Raw genomic sequence first — 18,741 nt, 5'->3', positions numbered from 1 at the left:
AAATGAAATTTCCAATTGCGATTACGAGCTGAAGTAAAAGCAACAAAATGCACGCTAATTGCTTTAACTTATTTACTGTGAATCAATCGCCAAATGGCAAATGGTTTGCGGCTATCTCTTTGAAGTGCCTTTTTATTTCTCATTTTTTGTTAATGTGTATTAAAGAGATTTTAAGTGATTGCAAATGGCATGTGCTTCGGTTTTATAATAGCTGAACTGCTGTGCTCGACTCGTATGGAAGGGGTAATTCACTCATCATAAAGGGAAATAGATGTGATGAGCATGAAGTTGGAGTGAAGAACAGGCATAGTTGTTGATGGACTTCTCAATTTGACTATGATTATGACAGAGAGTGACTCAGAAGAGATATCTCACAAGAAGTTAGTGAAGGAGTCAAACGGGGGGAGTTTTTTTTTGAATGCATAAAGATTTTGATTAAAAGTTTTCTATATAGAGAGAGAGCTTCAGCCCTATCTACCTAACATACAGCATTCTGTATGATTAGAAGATTCTAACCGAATTTATCTAGCCATCATTTAAATAATATTATCATACTATAAAAATATTATAAATATACCAAAATATAATATATTAGTAAATTAAATACTAATGAAATTTAGTCGTCTGTCTAGTTGTACATATAAGTATGTAAATTGCAGACAGTTTTCGCTTAAAAGACTGGCTTCAATATAGGTAGAATAATTTTGTATTGTATTTACTAGAAATGATGATATAGCTGAAGAAAGCTACATCTAAGTAAGTTCTGTTGCTAAGAGAACAGCATCATTCATACATATAGCCAAAGGATTCTCCTGATTATTCATTTACCAAAAATAACAAAATAATACTTGGACAACTCATCTCTCGAGCGTAGAATGAATATATTTCTACAACAAATTTTAAACTTTTATAGAAAATATAACAGCTAACGACTCTTATTTCTTAATGCTCAGCTGCACATACAAGTGGCTTCTTCTTCTGCTAATCTAAATCCACTTTTAGTTAGACGCGATTTCAATTGCTGCCCTCTGCTGCTAAATCGTATGCAAATAGTGAGCTACTAGCTAATGCGCAACTGATGCATTGCTAGTCTGCGGCCGCAATAGCTACAAGCGGGCACACTTTCCGCCCACTTCCGCTCAATCTGCCAACACCCCCCGCCACCCCGCAGACTTAGCTATGCAGCCATTTTGTATTCGGCAGCGCCGCAATGTATGCTACACTATAATTAATTACAGCATTCAATTGCGTTGCTGTTGCTGTTGCTGCTGTCCTTGTGGAAGCTGATGTTTGCATTTGTTGTTGTTGTTGTTGTTGCTGCTGCTGTTGTTGCTATTGTTGCTGGTGTTGTTGTTGTATCCTTGACATTTAGCAATCGCCTCGCCCCGCCCCGCCTCGCCTCGCCTCGCTTCGAGTCCCATTCAACCAACCGGAAGCATTTCCTTAGCCCTGGCACACGAGAAGAGAGCGAGAAGCGAACTGGAACGAGTGCACAACTCTTTGGCTCGCAGCTGGTGTTGCTGTGTGCTGCTCTTCAGTTCCATTTCATTTTATTTTGTTTTGTTGGTGGCGACAAAATTGTCGCTGCCGCTGGCGATGTGTTGAGTGGCCATAAGAGAACTTTATTTTGGCAAGAGCGCACAACTGCTGTGAATTGTGGTTACAGGCAGCGCACACACACACACACAGACACGCACACCCGCACAGTGGTACATTTCTTGCGGTCACAAATGAAATTTGATTTGCCCCAAAAACTAATTTTGCATTTTTGCCTTGACTTTGGCTTCGTCTAAATTATATTTCTGTCTGTCTATCTCTCTCTCTCTCTCTCTCTCTCTCTCTCTCTCTCTCTCTCTCTGTGTGAGTGTGTGCTAATGCGTCGCAGCTGTTGCTGATTGCCTTTTATTGTATTATTTGGCATATGTTTTGGGAATACTAAGCTAATGATAACGACCGCCTTGTTGTCGTCAAGGGAGCGTAGGTTGACAACATTTCTGTCGGCGGCGGCGACGGCGGCGGCGGCCCGGGCCGGGCGGGAATTCGCAAATAATTTTGTATTACGAGTTTTTTCGTGGTTTTGCATCAGGAGATTATAATTAAATATAAATGTGTGCGCTGTGTGCGTGTGTGTGTGTATGTGTGTGTGTGTGTGTGAAATGTGTGATTGCGAATGCCATGAAGTGTGTTATATGCAGCGCGGAAATTACATTTGCTCTCGATGGCAAAGTATTCAAGGGAATTAACTCAAATGATTTATTGAGCAACGCAAGCGCTATACTACCTTAAATATTCTTAATTTACGTATATGAAATTTAAACGAAAATTACTTAAAAATATGTAAATATATCAAAATTCCAAAAGATTTGCCTTAAGCTGTCTCTTGCTTGGCTAGATCAAATATTTATGGCATTCTCTCTCAATGCCTGCATAAATATATTCCATCCACAGCTTATGCAATTTAGTGAAATATTCAACCATTTCACGTAGAGAACCATAAACCCCTCAAACGCCTCATCAAAGTTGAGCGAAGTGCGGAGAAAAAAAATAAAAGAAATGTAAATGTCGTAAAGTTTAGCACGCCTCTTCATGTTAATTAGGGTACACACACACACACACACACACACACATTCACTGACAGCTTCGATGACGCATTTGTCGCCCACACACACACACACACAAACAGTCGAGCAATTGAAATGAATGCGTTGACAGAGAGCGAGCCTCAGAAGCAGAAAAAAAATTTATATATATAGAAAAAAGAAGTGAAAACGCCCTTTGGCTGTGCGAGCGCTGAACATTTTATTAATTGACTGTCAGCGGCATATCCGGCACAAAAATGGCACAGCAAAAAAGGAAAAGAAATGAAGAAGAGGAGTAGAGGTTGAGAATGAGACAGAGGCAGAGGCAGATACGGCAGCAGCAGCAGCAGCAGCCGCTAGCAGAAGACGTCGCCAATCTGGAAGTGGACAAGGAGCGCACACCCAAAGGAATATGGCGACAGCTGCTCAGCTCTGCTGCATACTTATGGGCGCACCAATTACAGCCAGCCAGTGAATGGTCTCTGCGTGTGTATGCACAGTGCGTGTTCATTCATGCCCGCTTCAGGCAGCCAAGTCCTTTTCAATGACATTGACAACGGCACACAGAAAACAACGAGCGGGCGAGCGAGAGAGATATAGATAGAGAGAGAGAGGACGAACGCGTGAGTCCTTGGGCTTCTCAACTTGTTGCTCAACAGGTTGGCAGGTCCAGTTGAATATGCGCTTGTTGTTGACTTTCCTGCCCTGCCCCGCCCAGCACGGCACGCACAGCAGCTGCAGCAGCTTCAGCTTCAGCTTCAGTTTCAGTTTTCCTTTTTTTTTTTTTTGCTGCCTGTTGCCGGCATTCAATCATCAATGCTGGCAGCTGCGCCGCCGTCGCAGTCGCCATCGCTGTCCTTGTCGCTGTCCTTCTGCTGTTCGCCGACGCTGCGTAGCTTCAGTTAGCCTCTGACAACGTACGAAGCATAATGTGCGTGCGCTAGACTCAACAAACAGTGCGACATAGTGAAGCGAACCCATCAACGAAAAAACAAAAAGCAGAAAATAGAAGAGGAAACAGAATCCAATAAACGCTTGCATACGCCATAACTGCACCAGTGTGTGTGTTTGTGTGTGTGTACGTGTGTGCAACAGCTGTTTTGCCAGCAGCTGCAGCGAAAAATAAATAAAGTTGTCAGTGCAACAGCCGCAGGACACGCAACGGCAGCTGTGATTGACATTTAAAACAAAAAAAAAAAACAGAAGGAAGAAAGGAAAAGAAAGTGTGACAAATGTTTTACACTTGATTAAAAAACTTTGCCGTGCTGTACTAAATATATACAAATATATATATATACATATATTTATTTATATATAATACCAACAACAACAACAGCCGTAAGAAAACTTTTGCGCTTTGGCAACATATGGCATTGGCTTTAGTTCAGCTTTAGTTGTAAATCGCTCGTCTGTGGGCGCTTAGTACATGTTTTTTTTCTTTTTACGTTTTATTTTATTTTATGTTGTTTTTTTTTTTTTTAGTTATATCCTGGCACCTGCTGTCCGCTGGCCGCCGCTATCCTTGTCAATATTGATTTTCGTCTGATTGTTATTTATTTTTCATTTTTACAACGCCTCAACAACATGTTGTGCCAGCCAGCCAGCCAGCGTTCGCCTGCATTCAGCTTTCGCTCTTGATCTCTGATATAACTGACATACACATACACATACACGCTTGTATATATTTATTTAAAGACATCTACGGCAGCGTGTGCGTAATTTAAAGCATCAGAACTCTCAGCGCGCCATATGTTCTTTGTGTGATTTTTTTTTGTTCGAGCGCCCACGCTTGGGCAGCAGCAGCTGCTTGACATTGAAGCCTCACAGCAATTGGGCGAGGCTGTATATCTGTCTGTGGCTCTGCCGCTCTCTCTCTCTCTGTCTCTTTTTCCCACTCTCTCTTTCTGTTTGTGAATACAATTTAAGCAAGATTCTCAAATACATTTGGGCCCACTGTGAGCAACAACAAGAAAAAAGGTTTCGTTTTTTGCTTTAACATATATTCGTGTCGCTCTATGGGGCGTATGCGTGTTATAAATAACCTTTTTCATTTGCTTGCTGTCCTATTGCGCCTCTGCAATCTCATTATTGCAGCTATCGAATTTGTGTCTCTTAAAGCATTTATTTAAAATTGTTTATAAAATCAGAAATTTGTTTTGCAATATTTAATTCGAGGAAATGGAATTTAAAAAATTTTTAATTTACTTAAAAAAAAACTTTTTTTTTGTTGTCACTTTAAACATTTTGCCTCTTTATAGTAAAGTATACTATTCTATTTAAATTATTTATTTAAAATTGTTTGTAATATCAAATATTTGTTTTGCAATATTTGATTCAGGGAAATGCATTGAAAATATTGTTTTTTTTTTTTTCACTGTAAAAATCTTGCCCTTTATAGTATGATTTACTATTCTCTCTCCCTCTCTCTCTCTCACTCACTCGCTCTCCTCTCTCACTCACTCTCTCTCTCTCTCTCTCTCTCTCTCTCTCTCTCTCTCTCTCTCTCTCTCTCTCTCTCTCTCTCTCTCTCACCCTCGTCCTCCCACTCAACTAACATTTCATAATATTTTCGCCTCCTGTTAATACTCTCAATTTCATATTGCTTTCATTTAAATAGCAAATAAAACTTTACTTTTTCTGCTCATTTTCCCCTCTTAAATGCTGTTCAAGGAAACCCGAAAAACTTACAATCTAAATAAAATGGCCCTGAGTTGGGAAAAAAAGGAAAATGAGTAGAAAACAGCCGAAAGAGTCGAAACAGAAACCGCAAAAGCCAACAACTTCAAATATCGCAAGAGTCGCCGGCAAACACAATAACAATAACAGCTAAAAAGAGAAAAAGGGAATAGAACAAAAAAATAATGTAGGCGGAAGCAAAAACCAAAAGTAAAATACAATAGGCACACAGGCTAGTCTGCTCCGAACCCAAACCCAAACCTAAGCCCAGCCCCAGCCCCTAAAACGCTTAAGAGGGGTTGAAAAAGTTTTGCCGAGAATCGAACAACAAAACTCGTGAAATTACTTTGCAAATAGTTGCAAATACTCGGGACAACAACAACAATGATAATAACAACAACAACAACAACAACGAGCCGAGAGAAACAACAAGAATAATGAGCATTCAACGATCAAGCGAAGCACACAAAATAAAAAGGCGACAAGCTGCGTGTGGGCGTGGCAGTCAAATGTACTAAAATGCAAATAGCGCCGCCGCCACAGATAAAACGAAGATTATGTGAGGAGAGTGAAGAAGGGAGGGGGAGCAGGGAGGCTGGGCCCATCCCTAGCGAGCGGGTTAAGCAGGCAGTTCATGAACGACCAAAAAGTTTTCGAAGGGAAGCGGGGGGGGGGGGGGGGGGGGTGTGTAAAGGGATGGCAAGTCGGTTGGCATCTAAGCTCTAGAGGCAAACACGCAGCCCACAAGATGCCCCAAAAGGGAGGCAGAGAAACCGCCCCTAACAATTCAGCTGCTGCAAAATTTCGTTTTGTTGCTGGAGAATTTCGTTTTTTTTTTCTGGTGGGGGCGGTTGGCTTTCAAGTGCACGCTCTTCAAGTAATTTGCGAGCATTTCCGCAATGATTAAGACATTTGCCACAATTTGCCAGCGGGGGAGGGGCCGAGCAGAGCACGTTGCAAGTGCAGCTTGTTTGTTGCAAGCGCAAAACTGAAATTAATTGTCATCATAAAATTATGCAGAGTATCTGTCTGTCTGTCTGCCACGCCCATTACAGCAAGCATGCAAAAAAATAATAGAGAGCAAAAAAAAAAAAAGAACTTGCTGCAGAAAGTTGCATGCAACTTTTGAGTGCGTAATAAATGTTTACGCAAATTGCATATTCTATGTAAGGGAAGGTGTTTCTCTCTCTCTCTCTCTTTCTCTCTCTCTCTCTGTATGCTCAGGTGTTGCTTGATGAGGTGCCAACCATGTCGCACTTCAACTCCTTTCGAACAGTTAACTAGACAAAATAATTGTTGGTAATAGTTAAAAGTTGGCAGTTGCCAGTTTTGCAACTGAAGCAAAAGTTTTTGAAAATTCAGCCGGTCAGAGACCCTAAACAGCTTCGAGTATTATGCATATAAATAGTGGGAGGGGTATAATGGGCAATGGGCGATGTGCGATGTGCAATGTGGGCGGGTAAGTGTGAAAATTAGAAATAATATTCAAAGTTGAGCAACATTTTGCCGACATGGGAAACGGCGCCAGAGAGTTGAGAGCTGAGAGCCGAGAGCTCCCCAAAGATATGACTGAAAGTTGTGCAATAAAGATTTGCAAATGTCGCCTTTCTGGGCGATTCTCATAAATATTATAGCTTTAAGATTATAGTAATTAAAGTGGGAGAGTCGAAAAGTGAGAGCAGATAAATGAGAAAGAGGCGATAGACTCTAAAGTGACAGAAAGAAAGAGCGAAATGAAGAGATGTTATAAAAAGAGAAAGGTAGAGCTAGGCAGGAGAGAGACCTCAGAGCCAATCAGATTTGGCATATGAACACATATGAAAGCTATACATCAAAGTTCAAATAAAAAAAATATTTAAAAAAAAATATATATATATATATATATATATATATATATATATATATATTTATGAGAATCGCAGAGAAAGGCAATAAGCCTTTGAATTTGAGTGACTTGGCCTTAGCTCTCGGTTTAGGGCAAAAAAGTAAATCAGTCATAATAGAAAGTTAGCTCAATGTAGCTAAATTTTTATAAATACATCTGAGAATCGCATAGAAGAGCAATGCATTAATCAAATATATGTATCAATTGGCGTTCAATCTGTTGCCCTGATTTTACTATATATAAATAAACAGCTATCGTTCTCTTTATATACTAACATTTATACCACTTTGAACTGTTAATATTCAATGGAAAGTTTTATTTTTATTACCTTTTCACCTATATTTTATTTATTCTTGAAATTGCTCGCTAACTTTTGCGTAACGTTTGAATGACAAACTTTGTGTGTTTTATTTATTCAGTTCTTTCTATATTTTTAATTTCTTGCACGCAAAAAATAATTATATAACTTGTGTGTTTTCTGTTAATTTTCATCATTTTCATCCACTTGGAAAACGTCCTCAGCGGGCCAATCAACTTTTCAAACAAACTTCCCGATGGCGGAGCCAAAGCCAAAGCCAAAAGCTTAAATATGTTTGCCAACTTTTTGCGCTAATGCTGAATGCTCTTAGGCGCTGTCTACCTAGACAACCAACACTCCACCGCCCCCGCTCGCGTCTTCTCCCACTGCCCTGTGGCAGCGATTGCTTCATTAACTTTCGGTCTAATAACTCACACGTTTCACTGTAGACGTCTCAGGCCCCTGCCTGCCCGCTTCCCTCCCTCCCTTCGCTCGGCAGCTCATTAAAACGCAGCCAAGCGCGAATTTTTGATGCACTTTATTTTATATATTTTACCTTGCTCGCTGCCTCTCCCTCTCCATCTCTCTCTCTCTCTCTCTCTTCCTATCTCTCTCTTTTTTAAATATTTTATTTCCGATCTCCTTTTTTTTGAATTTTTAATATCAAATATAGTTATCAAGCGCAGACAACTTCAGACTTTGGGTGTCTTCAGAGCGCCGTCTCTCTCTCTCTCTCGACTTCGACTTCGACTTGGAGTTTGAGTTCGAGTTCGAGCTGGGCTGGGAGTTGTGTTTGAGCCATAATTAAACAGCCATTTGGCACGTACGCTGCCGACTTAATGGTATTTACAACAAAAAGCTGCTGACACGTCGTCCTGCCACAGGACTCGCTGCCAAACTCCAGTTGCTCTACGGCTCGCCATCTTCTTTTTTTTTAGGGATACTCGAGGCGTCGGCCGCACAAAAAAATTAAGAAATTCCTGCAGGATAATTGCGTCGCGTGCGCTGCATACGTGCACGGACTAGCTATCTTCCTCTCCCTCCTTCTTCATCTATGTCTCTCTCTCTCTCTTTTAATTCGTCTCAAATATTTTCGCACATAATACAGAAACTGCGTGCGGAAAGTTTTTGCTACGGCTCCTTAAAGTTGCGCTGTGCCAACTTTTTTGGCACGCCCCGAGGGCAGTTCGGCAAGTTCACAGCACTCTGCTGCTGTTGTTGCAAGCATTTTTTTTATGTTTTGGGGCAGGTGCGGCAACAGCCGCTGGGCCAGAACTTCTCCCGTTTGAGCAAAGGTTGCCCGGTTTTTGGGTTTTGTTTTAAGCAAGTTTTCGCTCGTTGGCTCGCTTGGCTGGTTGGCAACACTCTCACACATGCCAGCGCCAGTGTTGCCCACTTACATGTGGAGAGAGAGGGAGAGAGGGTTCTCGTTGGCTGCGGTTGGCCGTGGAACACGATTTTTGAATTAATGCATAAAGTGCAAGTTTCTAGTGCTCATACGTAGTTGGGCTTTATGCCACTCGATTGCCCCCGCCCCATTGTTTCATTGCCTGTTCAGCTTCTTCCGCTTTTATTTTATTTTATTTTATTTCTCTTTTTTTTTTTTTTTTTTGTCTCGTTTTTGTTTTTATGGCTGCTGCGCTGCGAGCCAAATTGAAATTAAATGTTTTGCGCGTTCAGCTGCCATTGCGAACCGAAGCGGCACAAGGGCTAGGGGTATGTGGAGGGGCAGAGGCAGGGGCACGAGCTGGAGCTAGGGCTTTGCCGACTTTTGGCAGAGGTGTTGGCAGCTGCAGAAGCGTGTGCCAGAGCCGAGGAAGACATAAATATTTTATACTATGCGAAGCCCTAAATAAAAAACGGCTTACACTTAAATATTGTGTAATCAAAATTTATTTAAATGAAGAGAAAAGACCGTGAAATAAATTATAATATAAAATAAATTTAAATTTATATATTTAAAAAAAAATAATATAAATATTTACAGTATAGATAAAAATTAACTTTATTATAAATAATAAGCAAATTAATAAAATTATTAAATAAATTATTAAACTCAGATAATACACTGAAAGGAAATATTTTATACATGCTCATATTTATTTTATAAATTATAATACATATTAAAAAATAAATAAATAAATATAACATTAAAATAAAAATGAAAAAATATAAATATATATAAAAAAATAATAATATATTTTATTAATATATTTATATTTTTTTATTTTCAGTGAAAGGATATTTTATAAAAACAAAAAAAAAATAATAAAAAATGATTTTTTAAATATTATAATTTAAGAAATAATAAAAATTAATAATTAATTTTATTTCAAATTTCCTTATTTATGTTTTATTATTACATATTACAATATTTATTAATAATAATTTTAAAAAAATATATAGAAATAAAATCCAAATATAAAAATTCATTAAGTTGCAAACTAGCAGAACAAAATTATCATTTATTTATATACTAACAAATTTGTTATCAAAATCAGCCTAAGCAGTCAGTTCATGCAACCTTCAATAACTGAAATGAGTTCGTATACAAATTTAATAAATCCAATCCACAAACTTACACCGAAACGAGCCCGATTAGTGAATTTGATCAAAGTTTAAGCTCAAAACGAAACCCAAACTAAAATCGAAAAGCATAAAAAGTTAACTCAAGTTTCGAGTTTCGAGCTGCGCCAGTTGTGAGGTCTTCTCTCTGTGGCAGTCGCAGTAAAATGCCAAGTTTTAATGAAATTCTCGCATATAGAGTGAGCCCAGGGTCATATTGCAGAATTTTGTGATAGTATTTATTGTAGTGCTGTTGCTATCTGCATGAGCGGGTGAACGAACGTCTTTCATTTGTGCCGTTCACACTTTATGAAATGTTATTGAGCTGTATAGGGTCACGTTATAGCTCACAATCAACTGTCAACTATTCCCCAGGCAACATGGCTCTGTCTCTCTCTCTCTCTCTCTCTCTCTCTCTCTCTCTCTCACTCCCTCAATCATCTGTCGGTTCATTTTCAATTTTCCTTAATGCCCAAAACGAAACGCTAGCAGAGTCCCAATCGAATTGGCGCTTTTGCACTTTTGCCCAGGCGATGGAAATTCAAAACGGGCTGCATAAAACTCTCGCTCAGGAGACCGTAACGAAGACGCAGACATATTCAATTATGACAATTCCCCGCAGCAGGGCACAGCATAAAGCTATATAGAAGGAAAGGCAGAGCGAGTGGGAGGGGGAGAGTGGGGGAGTCTGACTGAATGAGTTGCTAGCTAGGAGAGGATAGTTCATCAAACGAAGTGTCAACAAAGTTAAACGAGAAACTCGCTGCAGCGACAACAAGTAAAGGAATACGCTATAATACCCATGTTGCACGCAACGCAGCGAGACTGCCCCCTTCACCCACCTCTGCACGCATTCCCATTGCAACGCCCACGCGCTCTTTTTGTTCGCACTTCCGTTTGCTGCTGCCCCTGCTCCCGCGTCTGCCCCTGCTGCTGTTGCTCGTAATTTCAAAACAAATATGAATGTCAAACGTGACTGGAATGCTGAATCGCAACAGCAACAAAATACACTGCGAAAAAAGTGTGTAAAATTCATGGATGAAAAAAATGCGCTGCACCCAAAACCCACGCAAAACCCTCGCATAGACTCGCCGGCCCCCAGCAATTGTCGCTCAGTTTCATCTGTCGGACTATTCTATTTCTATTTGTTTTTGCTTTCTCTCTCGTTTTCTGTGCATGCAACACCATTGTCCGTGTCATGCACCGCACCGCCCCGCCCCCGTCCCTGGCAGCACATGTAAAGCGCTTCAATGTATGCAGCAAGGCGTCTCCAGCTTCAGATTTGAGATCCCGGCTCAGGCCTCGATGTTGGCATTGTCTTGTGGCATTGCGTGTCCAAGCGCTGGCCTAGGCGATTCGCATTGATTGTTGTTGCATTCAACACCTTTTGAAGGGGGCACACACACACACACACACACACACAGAGACACAGAGTAGCTAAACCCAGTATCCACAAAAGTTTCTCATTAATATTCTATGACTTTTGCGTGAGATTTCTCTCTGTTCTCGTTCATTGCGAAGCGAAACGACTTGTCAACCTCCAGCACGTTCTGCTCTGAAACGAAGTCAACTTCTTTCCATCTAGCATCGGTTCGCCGATTTGTTTGACCGGATTGTGCGTCATGAATTGTTAATATTTATGCGACACTATCAATCATCAATCTTAGTGTTTGCCTCGGGCCCAAAGCGCACATCAATCAATATTTGCATTTCTCTCTCACACTCCCTGCGAATATAGCATATATATATATAGAATATATAGTATGGCATAGACCCTCTTGATGCCGCTGCTCTACACTTTTGTCATATCCCTAAAACTCGAGCATCATCCTCTTCAAATTGAGTCGAGATTTGGCTTCTCTCTCTCTCTATCTCTCTCTCACTCTCACTCTTTGTCTCTGTTGTTTTTATTTCAGTTTTGTTTTGTTTCCATTTGATGCCTTTTGCTTATTTGTTTGACAAATTGTTATTTCTTTTAATGTTGACCAAAACAAATGAGCAGAGCTCGAACAGATACAAGAAGAAGAAGAAGAGGAATGGGAAGGTGAGGCCCACGTTGGCAGGTTGTCAATTATGGCTAAAAATATTTGATTTGGATAGATGAATTATAATATATATATCCACAGTGCTCTTGTTCTGTTCTTTGATAAGCGATAACCGAAATGAAAACAATAACTTATTTTCTTAACGGCAAACAGAAAAGCATTTGCCTAAGTGCTTGGCTAGAAGTCGAAATGCGAATGCAAGGTCAACTCAAGTGCAAATCAAATCAATGGACAGCACAGTGGGCGAAACGGCTGATTTAGCGGCGATTAATTAATAACTTCTGCAAAAATGATGCTATTTTTGTACGGATACTTTTGTTTTGTAGATAAATTATATACACATCAGAATTAATGTAGAAAAAAATTTTTTCATTAAGTGAAAGTATTAAAAAAATTTTTTTTTAAGATAGTGTAAGCCCGTTCTATTCGATGTATGGTTATTTTCGCTCAATTTTAAGGAATTTCAATACATTTTTAATACTTCTTTTTATTTGCTATTACTTTAGAAATATATATACAAACCATCAATAAAATAAATAAATTGGACAGCATTATCATTTTTTTTAATTATCGAAAGTGTCTTCTTTCTCTCTTCTTTCGCATGTTCCCCTAGAGTAATGTTCAATAGACCAAATTTTTTTTTCTTTTAATATATATATTTTTATTTTATATATATTTTTTTCTTAAAGCGTGCGATTATGTACGCAATCCATATAACGTAAATATTACCAACAATTTTACATCTAATCGGAATCTGATGTTTCGCAATCCGATAGCTCAACTTGTGAGTCCTTATTTGAAATAAGACTAATAATGTCTTTATCTACAAACCGATCTTTTTTAGAAAAGGAAACTGTTGATTTCGCTAACATTGTAATAAATGGGTCCGATGAAATAAAAAGTGTGTGGGCCAAGTCTTCCATTGTGTTATTGCGACAATTTTTTCGTGTGTGATTTAATCGAAATTTTCTTTGATCTTTATTTCTGGCTTCAAGAGCTTCTTCTGACATCATACCTATCGGAAGGGCAAAGTGTTCTATAATTTCTGCACCATGAATCAAAATTTTATGGACAGAGGAAGGCATATAAAACCATGGGTACATGTCTACAAATAATATTGCAGTTTCAAATGCATAATGTTTAAAGACTTCTGTATCAATTTCATATCCGGATGCTAGTGTTCGTAATATTACACTAAATCGATAAATTAAAAGATAGTTGACTCCAGTTATTTTGGCAGCTAATTTTGCATCTTGAAAAAACTTTCTCGCTGTGTTGCCGTTATTAGTATTGCCTGACCCGCCAGGCTTTGGAATATCAACCAATATACCCATCTCTTTTCTCAAATTCTTTTGTATTTCCAATTTTCTCATATCAACAGCTGCTTTATCTGTACTTCGAACTTGCCAATTTTTAGTTATTAGTCGGTAGCTAATATGCAGAATGCAATCAAGGAAACGAATCCAAGCATGTAAACTAGATAAACCATATTTGTAAAGGTTTTCTTTGCATGGCAAGTTTTTAATAGCACTGAGATCATTCATTTTTTTTGGGGTTGTACCACATATTCCACAAACTGAAGTTGATGATTCAGCCAGAACACTGAATACTTTACCATCTATCATCGTCAGGTGAAATTGATGATGTACTTCAAAATTTGTTATATTAGTTGGCTGTATTGCTGTTATTTGGCTTTTGAAATTATTCACAACATCATGAACCAAATCTATTGTTTCCTTTTGACAAATCAATTTTAATGGCCTGCAATAACGAGTGGATGAAGGTTTGGCATTCTTCCAAACTATTTCTGATCCTCGTAGTATTTCTAATGGTACCAAGTAAGCCGAAAACATGTGCTGATCGACCATACAAGCGTTCAAATCATTAAAATTCTGGCGATAAGTTGAGTGGCCACTACTTCCATCACAACCCCATTTATATATTGCAGTTAGCTGGGAACCATTGTTATTTTCTATGCTAGGAAAATCTTTATAATGTGCTTTATATATTCGGGATATTGTGTGGTCAATTAAATTTTGTAAAGGTACCTCAAATGAATGATCAGTTACTACTAGACCACTAGGATAGCACAGTTTTTTTGCAGAACGCAGAACATCATACGTCGGAAATATATTTGCATTTCGCATTTTGGTACCACGCTGCAAGTCTGTATAAGCCTTCTTTGTATAACCACCATCAATATATAAGGCTAAGGCTTCCTCTGGTGTATACTTAATTGGTTGCTTATCATCGGACTGAATAATTGATTTTATTTTTTTGGGAATACTTTCATCAGTGCTCAACAAATTAATCATTTTAGATGCACTTCGCTTTCCACAGTTGTATAAACTAGTACTAGCCGCGGAGACAAGCTCATTGCTCGGAATTTCTTTGACGATGTCTGAAATTTTTTTTTTCTTTGTTTTTTCCTGGCTATCTTCAAAACTGAGATCAGGTCGCCCAACATTTGAATTTCGATCCACCAATATTATATCGTCATCTAACCATTCCTGGTTGTTTAGCTCGAAATTTTTAAGAATTCTATGATTTTCTTTCCATTTGCATGTCAATTTTGTAATGAAATTTTTTATTTTCTTATCAATTTTAGCGCATTGGCTATCGTCGTATTTATTTTTATCAAAAATATTGGTGTAGATGTATGTCTCAACCGCAAAAGTTTTTTTTGAAACGTCAGTCTCCATATGCCATACACTAAATAATTCTCGTTTGGACACTGACATTGTTGCTAAAAAAAATATTTCTAAAATAATATGCGGATATATGCAGCTCATTGTGGACGATTTCACTTCGTAATACACAGACTTATTTTTTAAAAACACATTGATATCGAATCCAGTCGAATCTTAAAAGTTCTACTCTACTAAAGTTCAGTTTTTAGCAAATGTTAAGACAAATTCAAGTACTAATTAATATATTACGTTTTGGGACGAAACACAATCACAGGTCGCAAACATTTATTTGGTTAGTAACTACATACCTTTTTATTCAGTTCACAGCAAAAAGTTCAATTGAAAACAGTAAAACCAATTTTTATTCAATTTTTTTTCGATTCAATCAGAATTGGCGGGAAAGCTGATTGCAACAACCAACAAAACATATGTTGTCTTCTAAGCTTCACAGCTGTGCGAATATTGAGAGAAAATCGAAGCGATTAATGTTTTTGGCCTATCGAATATATTAGTGATCGATTACAAAAGAGAAATTGGCAACTAGAATTACTTTAAATTTGAATTAATCGGAGCTAAATCAGCCGTTTCGCCCACTGTGGACAGCTGGGATAAAGCTTGTATTGTAGATATATAGATATGAAAGCTTATGTAAAGGACTCTAAATTCAATTTTTAGGGCATTAGCAGATCAAGCTGAGGACCGAACTGGCTTTTGATGGAGGGAGAGAGAGTTATAGTAGGGAAAATATATATACCTTACCAATAGAGGTATAAGTCAATAACACTCTTGCCTCTCCTTGCGCTTCTCAAAGATAATTGTTGGCAAGATGAATGTTGAGTATTTGAGTATAAAATATTGAAGAGATAGAGTTAATCTGAACGCCTTTCTCTGCTCCTCTCAAGAGGTTTAAGAGATTCAAATTTAGGTAATTCAGGAAATTGCTTGCAGAAATTTTAAATTTATAAGACTTAAATTACATACCGAATATGAGACGTTGAAAAAAGTCAATTACATACCGGCCTCTCTATGCGCTTCTCGTGCATAACATTTTAGCTTTAGGCTCTTTACAGCTAACAAACAACTTATCGCAACGCATTTTCCTTCTCTTTTTATTTGCAGGTAAGTTTCACAAGCCATTTGAGTGCAAAGCCAATGCTAGAAAGCGTGTGGGTAAGTACCAAAGAATACTTGGCTAGTCGGCATTATCCGATCCGACCCCGACAATTTGTGATCCCTTTAATCAGCAGTCAAAAGAGTAGAAAAGCAGCGAAGATAAAGAATTAAATAAACAACAAACAAACAAAGAGAGGAGGGGAGAGTGAGGGAGATAGAGAGAAAAGGAAACATGAAACGCTGCAATTTCGTGCTTAATTATTAAAGGCTTTGGCTACCTTTGCATAACTATTAGCCAAAGGAGCTGCAATAAAGGCGGCAACCCTGTAGCCCAGCTTTGTTTGCCCGCCTCTTAATCGGCTCAAAGTTAACTAAAAAAAGAAGAAGAAGAGAGACAGAGAGAGAAGATGACAAAAAATAACAGGCGGGCTGCATGCCCCAAGCTTGTGGCACGTTTTAATTGGCAATTTTGTCAGAGGACTAAAAAGTAGCTGACAGCCAGCTCCAGCAGTGACAGCAGCTCCTGTGTGTCAGTATGTGTAAGTGTGTGGGTGTGTGTGTGTGTGTGTTGGTGTGTGTGTGTAACACAATAAGCCCCCGACGTTGTCACAGCTCTCGCGACATGGACATGAAACCGAAACCCCTCGAACGCCTCTGCCCTCGGCGCCCGCCTTGAAGTTTCAGCTCGCAGCTCTCAGTTCCCAGCGGGAGCCGCTGTATTCCTTGTACCTTGCGCCTTTCAGCGCCTTGTTATACCCGCCGCTGTCCGCCTCATGTGAGCATAAACAAACAGAGCAGCCACTTGTCTACCGCCCCGCCCCGCCCTGCCCTGCCCAGCCGCCCCAGTTATTCGGAGCACCCACGCGTCGTAAAGCGAAAATTGACACTTTTAACAAGTCGGGCGAACGAGAGAACCAAAAAAAGAAAAAAAAGAGAACGACAAAAAAAAAGAAAATATCCTGTTGTTGGGGCTTAACCCGAAATGGCGGCAGGACGCGTTAAGTGGCGTCCCGGTTAGTCAAAAGCCAAACAAAGGGCTGCCATTGCAATAAGCCCCCGCTCACGCCCAGCCAACCCTCTGCAGCACCCGCCCCCGCTCTCGCCTGTCGCCTGTCGCGTACTTTGCCAATTTACGCGTTTGCTCCACATTTTCTACTTTATACAATTCCTTTTTTCGTGCCACTTTTTTGCTGTTGTTGTTGCTGTCGTCGTTATTCACCTTTTTGATTTTTTAAAGCGTGTTTAGAAATTAGAAAAGTTGCGACGAGCAGCAGCAGCAGCAGCGGCAGCAGCTACAGCAGCAGCAGCAACAAAAACTAACGTCAATATCTCAGCAAAGTCCGCGCTCTACTCTCACACCTTCAGCATGACTAAGCGCATATATTGCGCATACGCCGCGTTATCTGTTTTACTCATTTCCTGCATTTCATTTTGTGAATACCCTGTAAAGCATGGGCCCGATCGTGACTGGCTTGGGTGCCAGGGAGGACATGTGTGTGTAGAGATATATAATAATATAATTGATATATAGATGTATAGATATTATAGATTTATGCTACATTTATGATAAGGGAGGATATGTATGTAGAGATCTACAGATATATGGAAAGATATATAAATATTTATTAGAGATACATATATATCTGTTATAGATGTAGAGATATTATACATTACTGATAGAAATCTATAAAAATTAGCCAAAAAAATTTAGGTAAACAAAAAAAAGAAAGATATATAAATATTTTTTAGAAATTTAGATATCTGTAATAGATGTATAGAATTTATAAATTTTTTTATAAAAAGAAAATTTAAGTATATTTGTTTGTTATAAATTATAAAATATTTGTTTGATTAACTTTTATAATCTAATCTAAGCAAACAATTTTTTTATTAATTGATTGTTTCATTTCCTTAACAACTAACTTAAACTTAACATTGTTCTTTTCATTTACTTCTTTTGTACGCATAAATTTTTATTTAAAAAAAATGTCTAAATTAATAAATATAAATTCTTAATAATAAAAGTGCAGCTGTATATATAAATAATAATATATACGTGTGTATATAATAAATAAATAATAGTAAGGGTACTCGATAGTCGTTAATAGCCTTAAATAGAACTTTCTTGTTTTTTTGTATGTAATTTTAGACAGGCGAAATTAAGCAGTGGGGCGGAGTGGGTCAGGGTGGTGTACTGCGCTGTGCTGTGGTGCAGTGTGCTGTGTGCTGAGCTGTGGCTCAGTGTGGGCGTTCATAAATCACTTTTTGTGCTCGTCGCCTCTGGCTTTTTAAATTGCGCTTTTAATGTTTGCGCGCTCTGATCAAATTCAGATTTGCTGTCAACCAAAACTGTCCGCCATGTGTGAAATGTTGCCCCAAGTTGAGCGTCAGTCATGCCCAGAGAACCCAGAACGCAGAGCCCAGAAGCCACAGCCCAGACCCAGTTCCCATGTGACCATGTGTGTGTGTGTGTGTGTGTGCTCGTATCGTTTTACATTGAACTACGCTCTGACTGATGACCACGTATTGGTTACGCTTTTCGCCAACTCTCCATTAACTGCCAGAGCTCGGCTTCTTTGGCCTGCTGCTGCTTCTTCTTAATGCTCATTAAATTTATGAAAATGCAGCGGAAAACTGAAATGATTTATGAGCTGCACCAACAGCAGCAGGTCAGAACCCCAAAACCAATTTAATGAGCTGCCCAGCTGAACTGAATTTAATGGATTTGATTTCATTTCATTTCAGTTTGCATCTCTCTCTCTCCCCTTCTCTCTCTCACTCTCTCTCTCTCTCTCTTTCTCGTCTTGTTGCCTTCGCTCTTCTGTATGACAATTGCTCGAGATATATGTTTAGCTTAGCCTCTGCTTGAGCTTTTTCTTTTCCTTTCTCT

The 18,741-nt window shown here is 38.9% G+C and overlaps 1 protein-coding gene across 21 annotated transcripts in view; it reads left to right on the top strand.

Annotated features, from left to right (window-relative positions):
- Positions 1-18,741, top strand: part of shep (RNA binding motif single stranded interacting protein alan shepard) — a 166,484-nt gene that overhangs the window by 111,552 nt on the left and 36,191 nt on the right. For 17 of the 21 annotated variants that reach the window (XM_089466536.1, XM_089466537.1, XM_089466530.1 and 14 more), the window contains one exon: positions 15,858-15,908. The exons of the other annotated variants lie outside the window; for them this stretch is intronic. In XM_089466536.1, coding sequence (XP_089322662.1) covers positions 15,858-15,908 — 51 coding nt within the window. The remainder of the gene's footprint in view (positions 1-15,857; positions 15,909-18,741) is intronic. 21 annotated transcript variants of the gene reach the window in all.

Source organism: Drosophila arizonae, chromosome 4, assembly GCF_054131065.1.
Source record: "Drosophila arizonae isolate 15081-1271.41 chromosome 4, UAZ_ARI_1.0, whole genome shotgun sequence".
NCBI classification, from domain to species: domain Eukaryota; kingdom Metazoa; phylum Arthropoda; class Insecta; order Diptera; family Drosophilidae; genus Drosophila; species Drosophila arizonae.
Note: the sequence above shows the minus strand (reverse complement) of the source record. Positions and strands in the feature narration are given on the sequence as shown.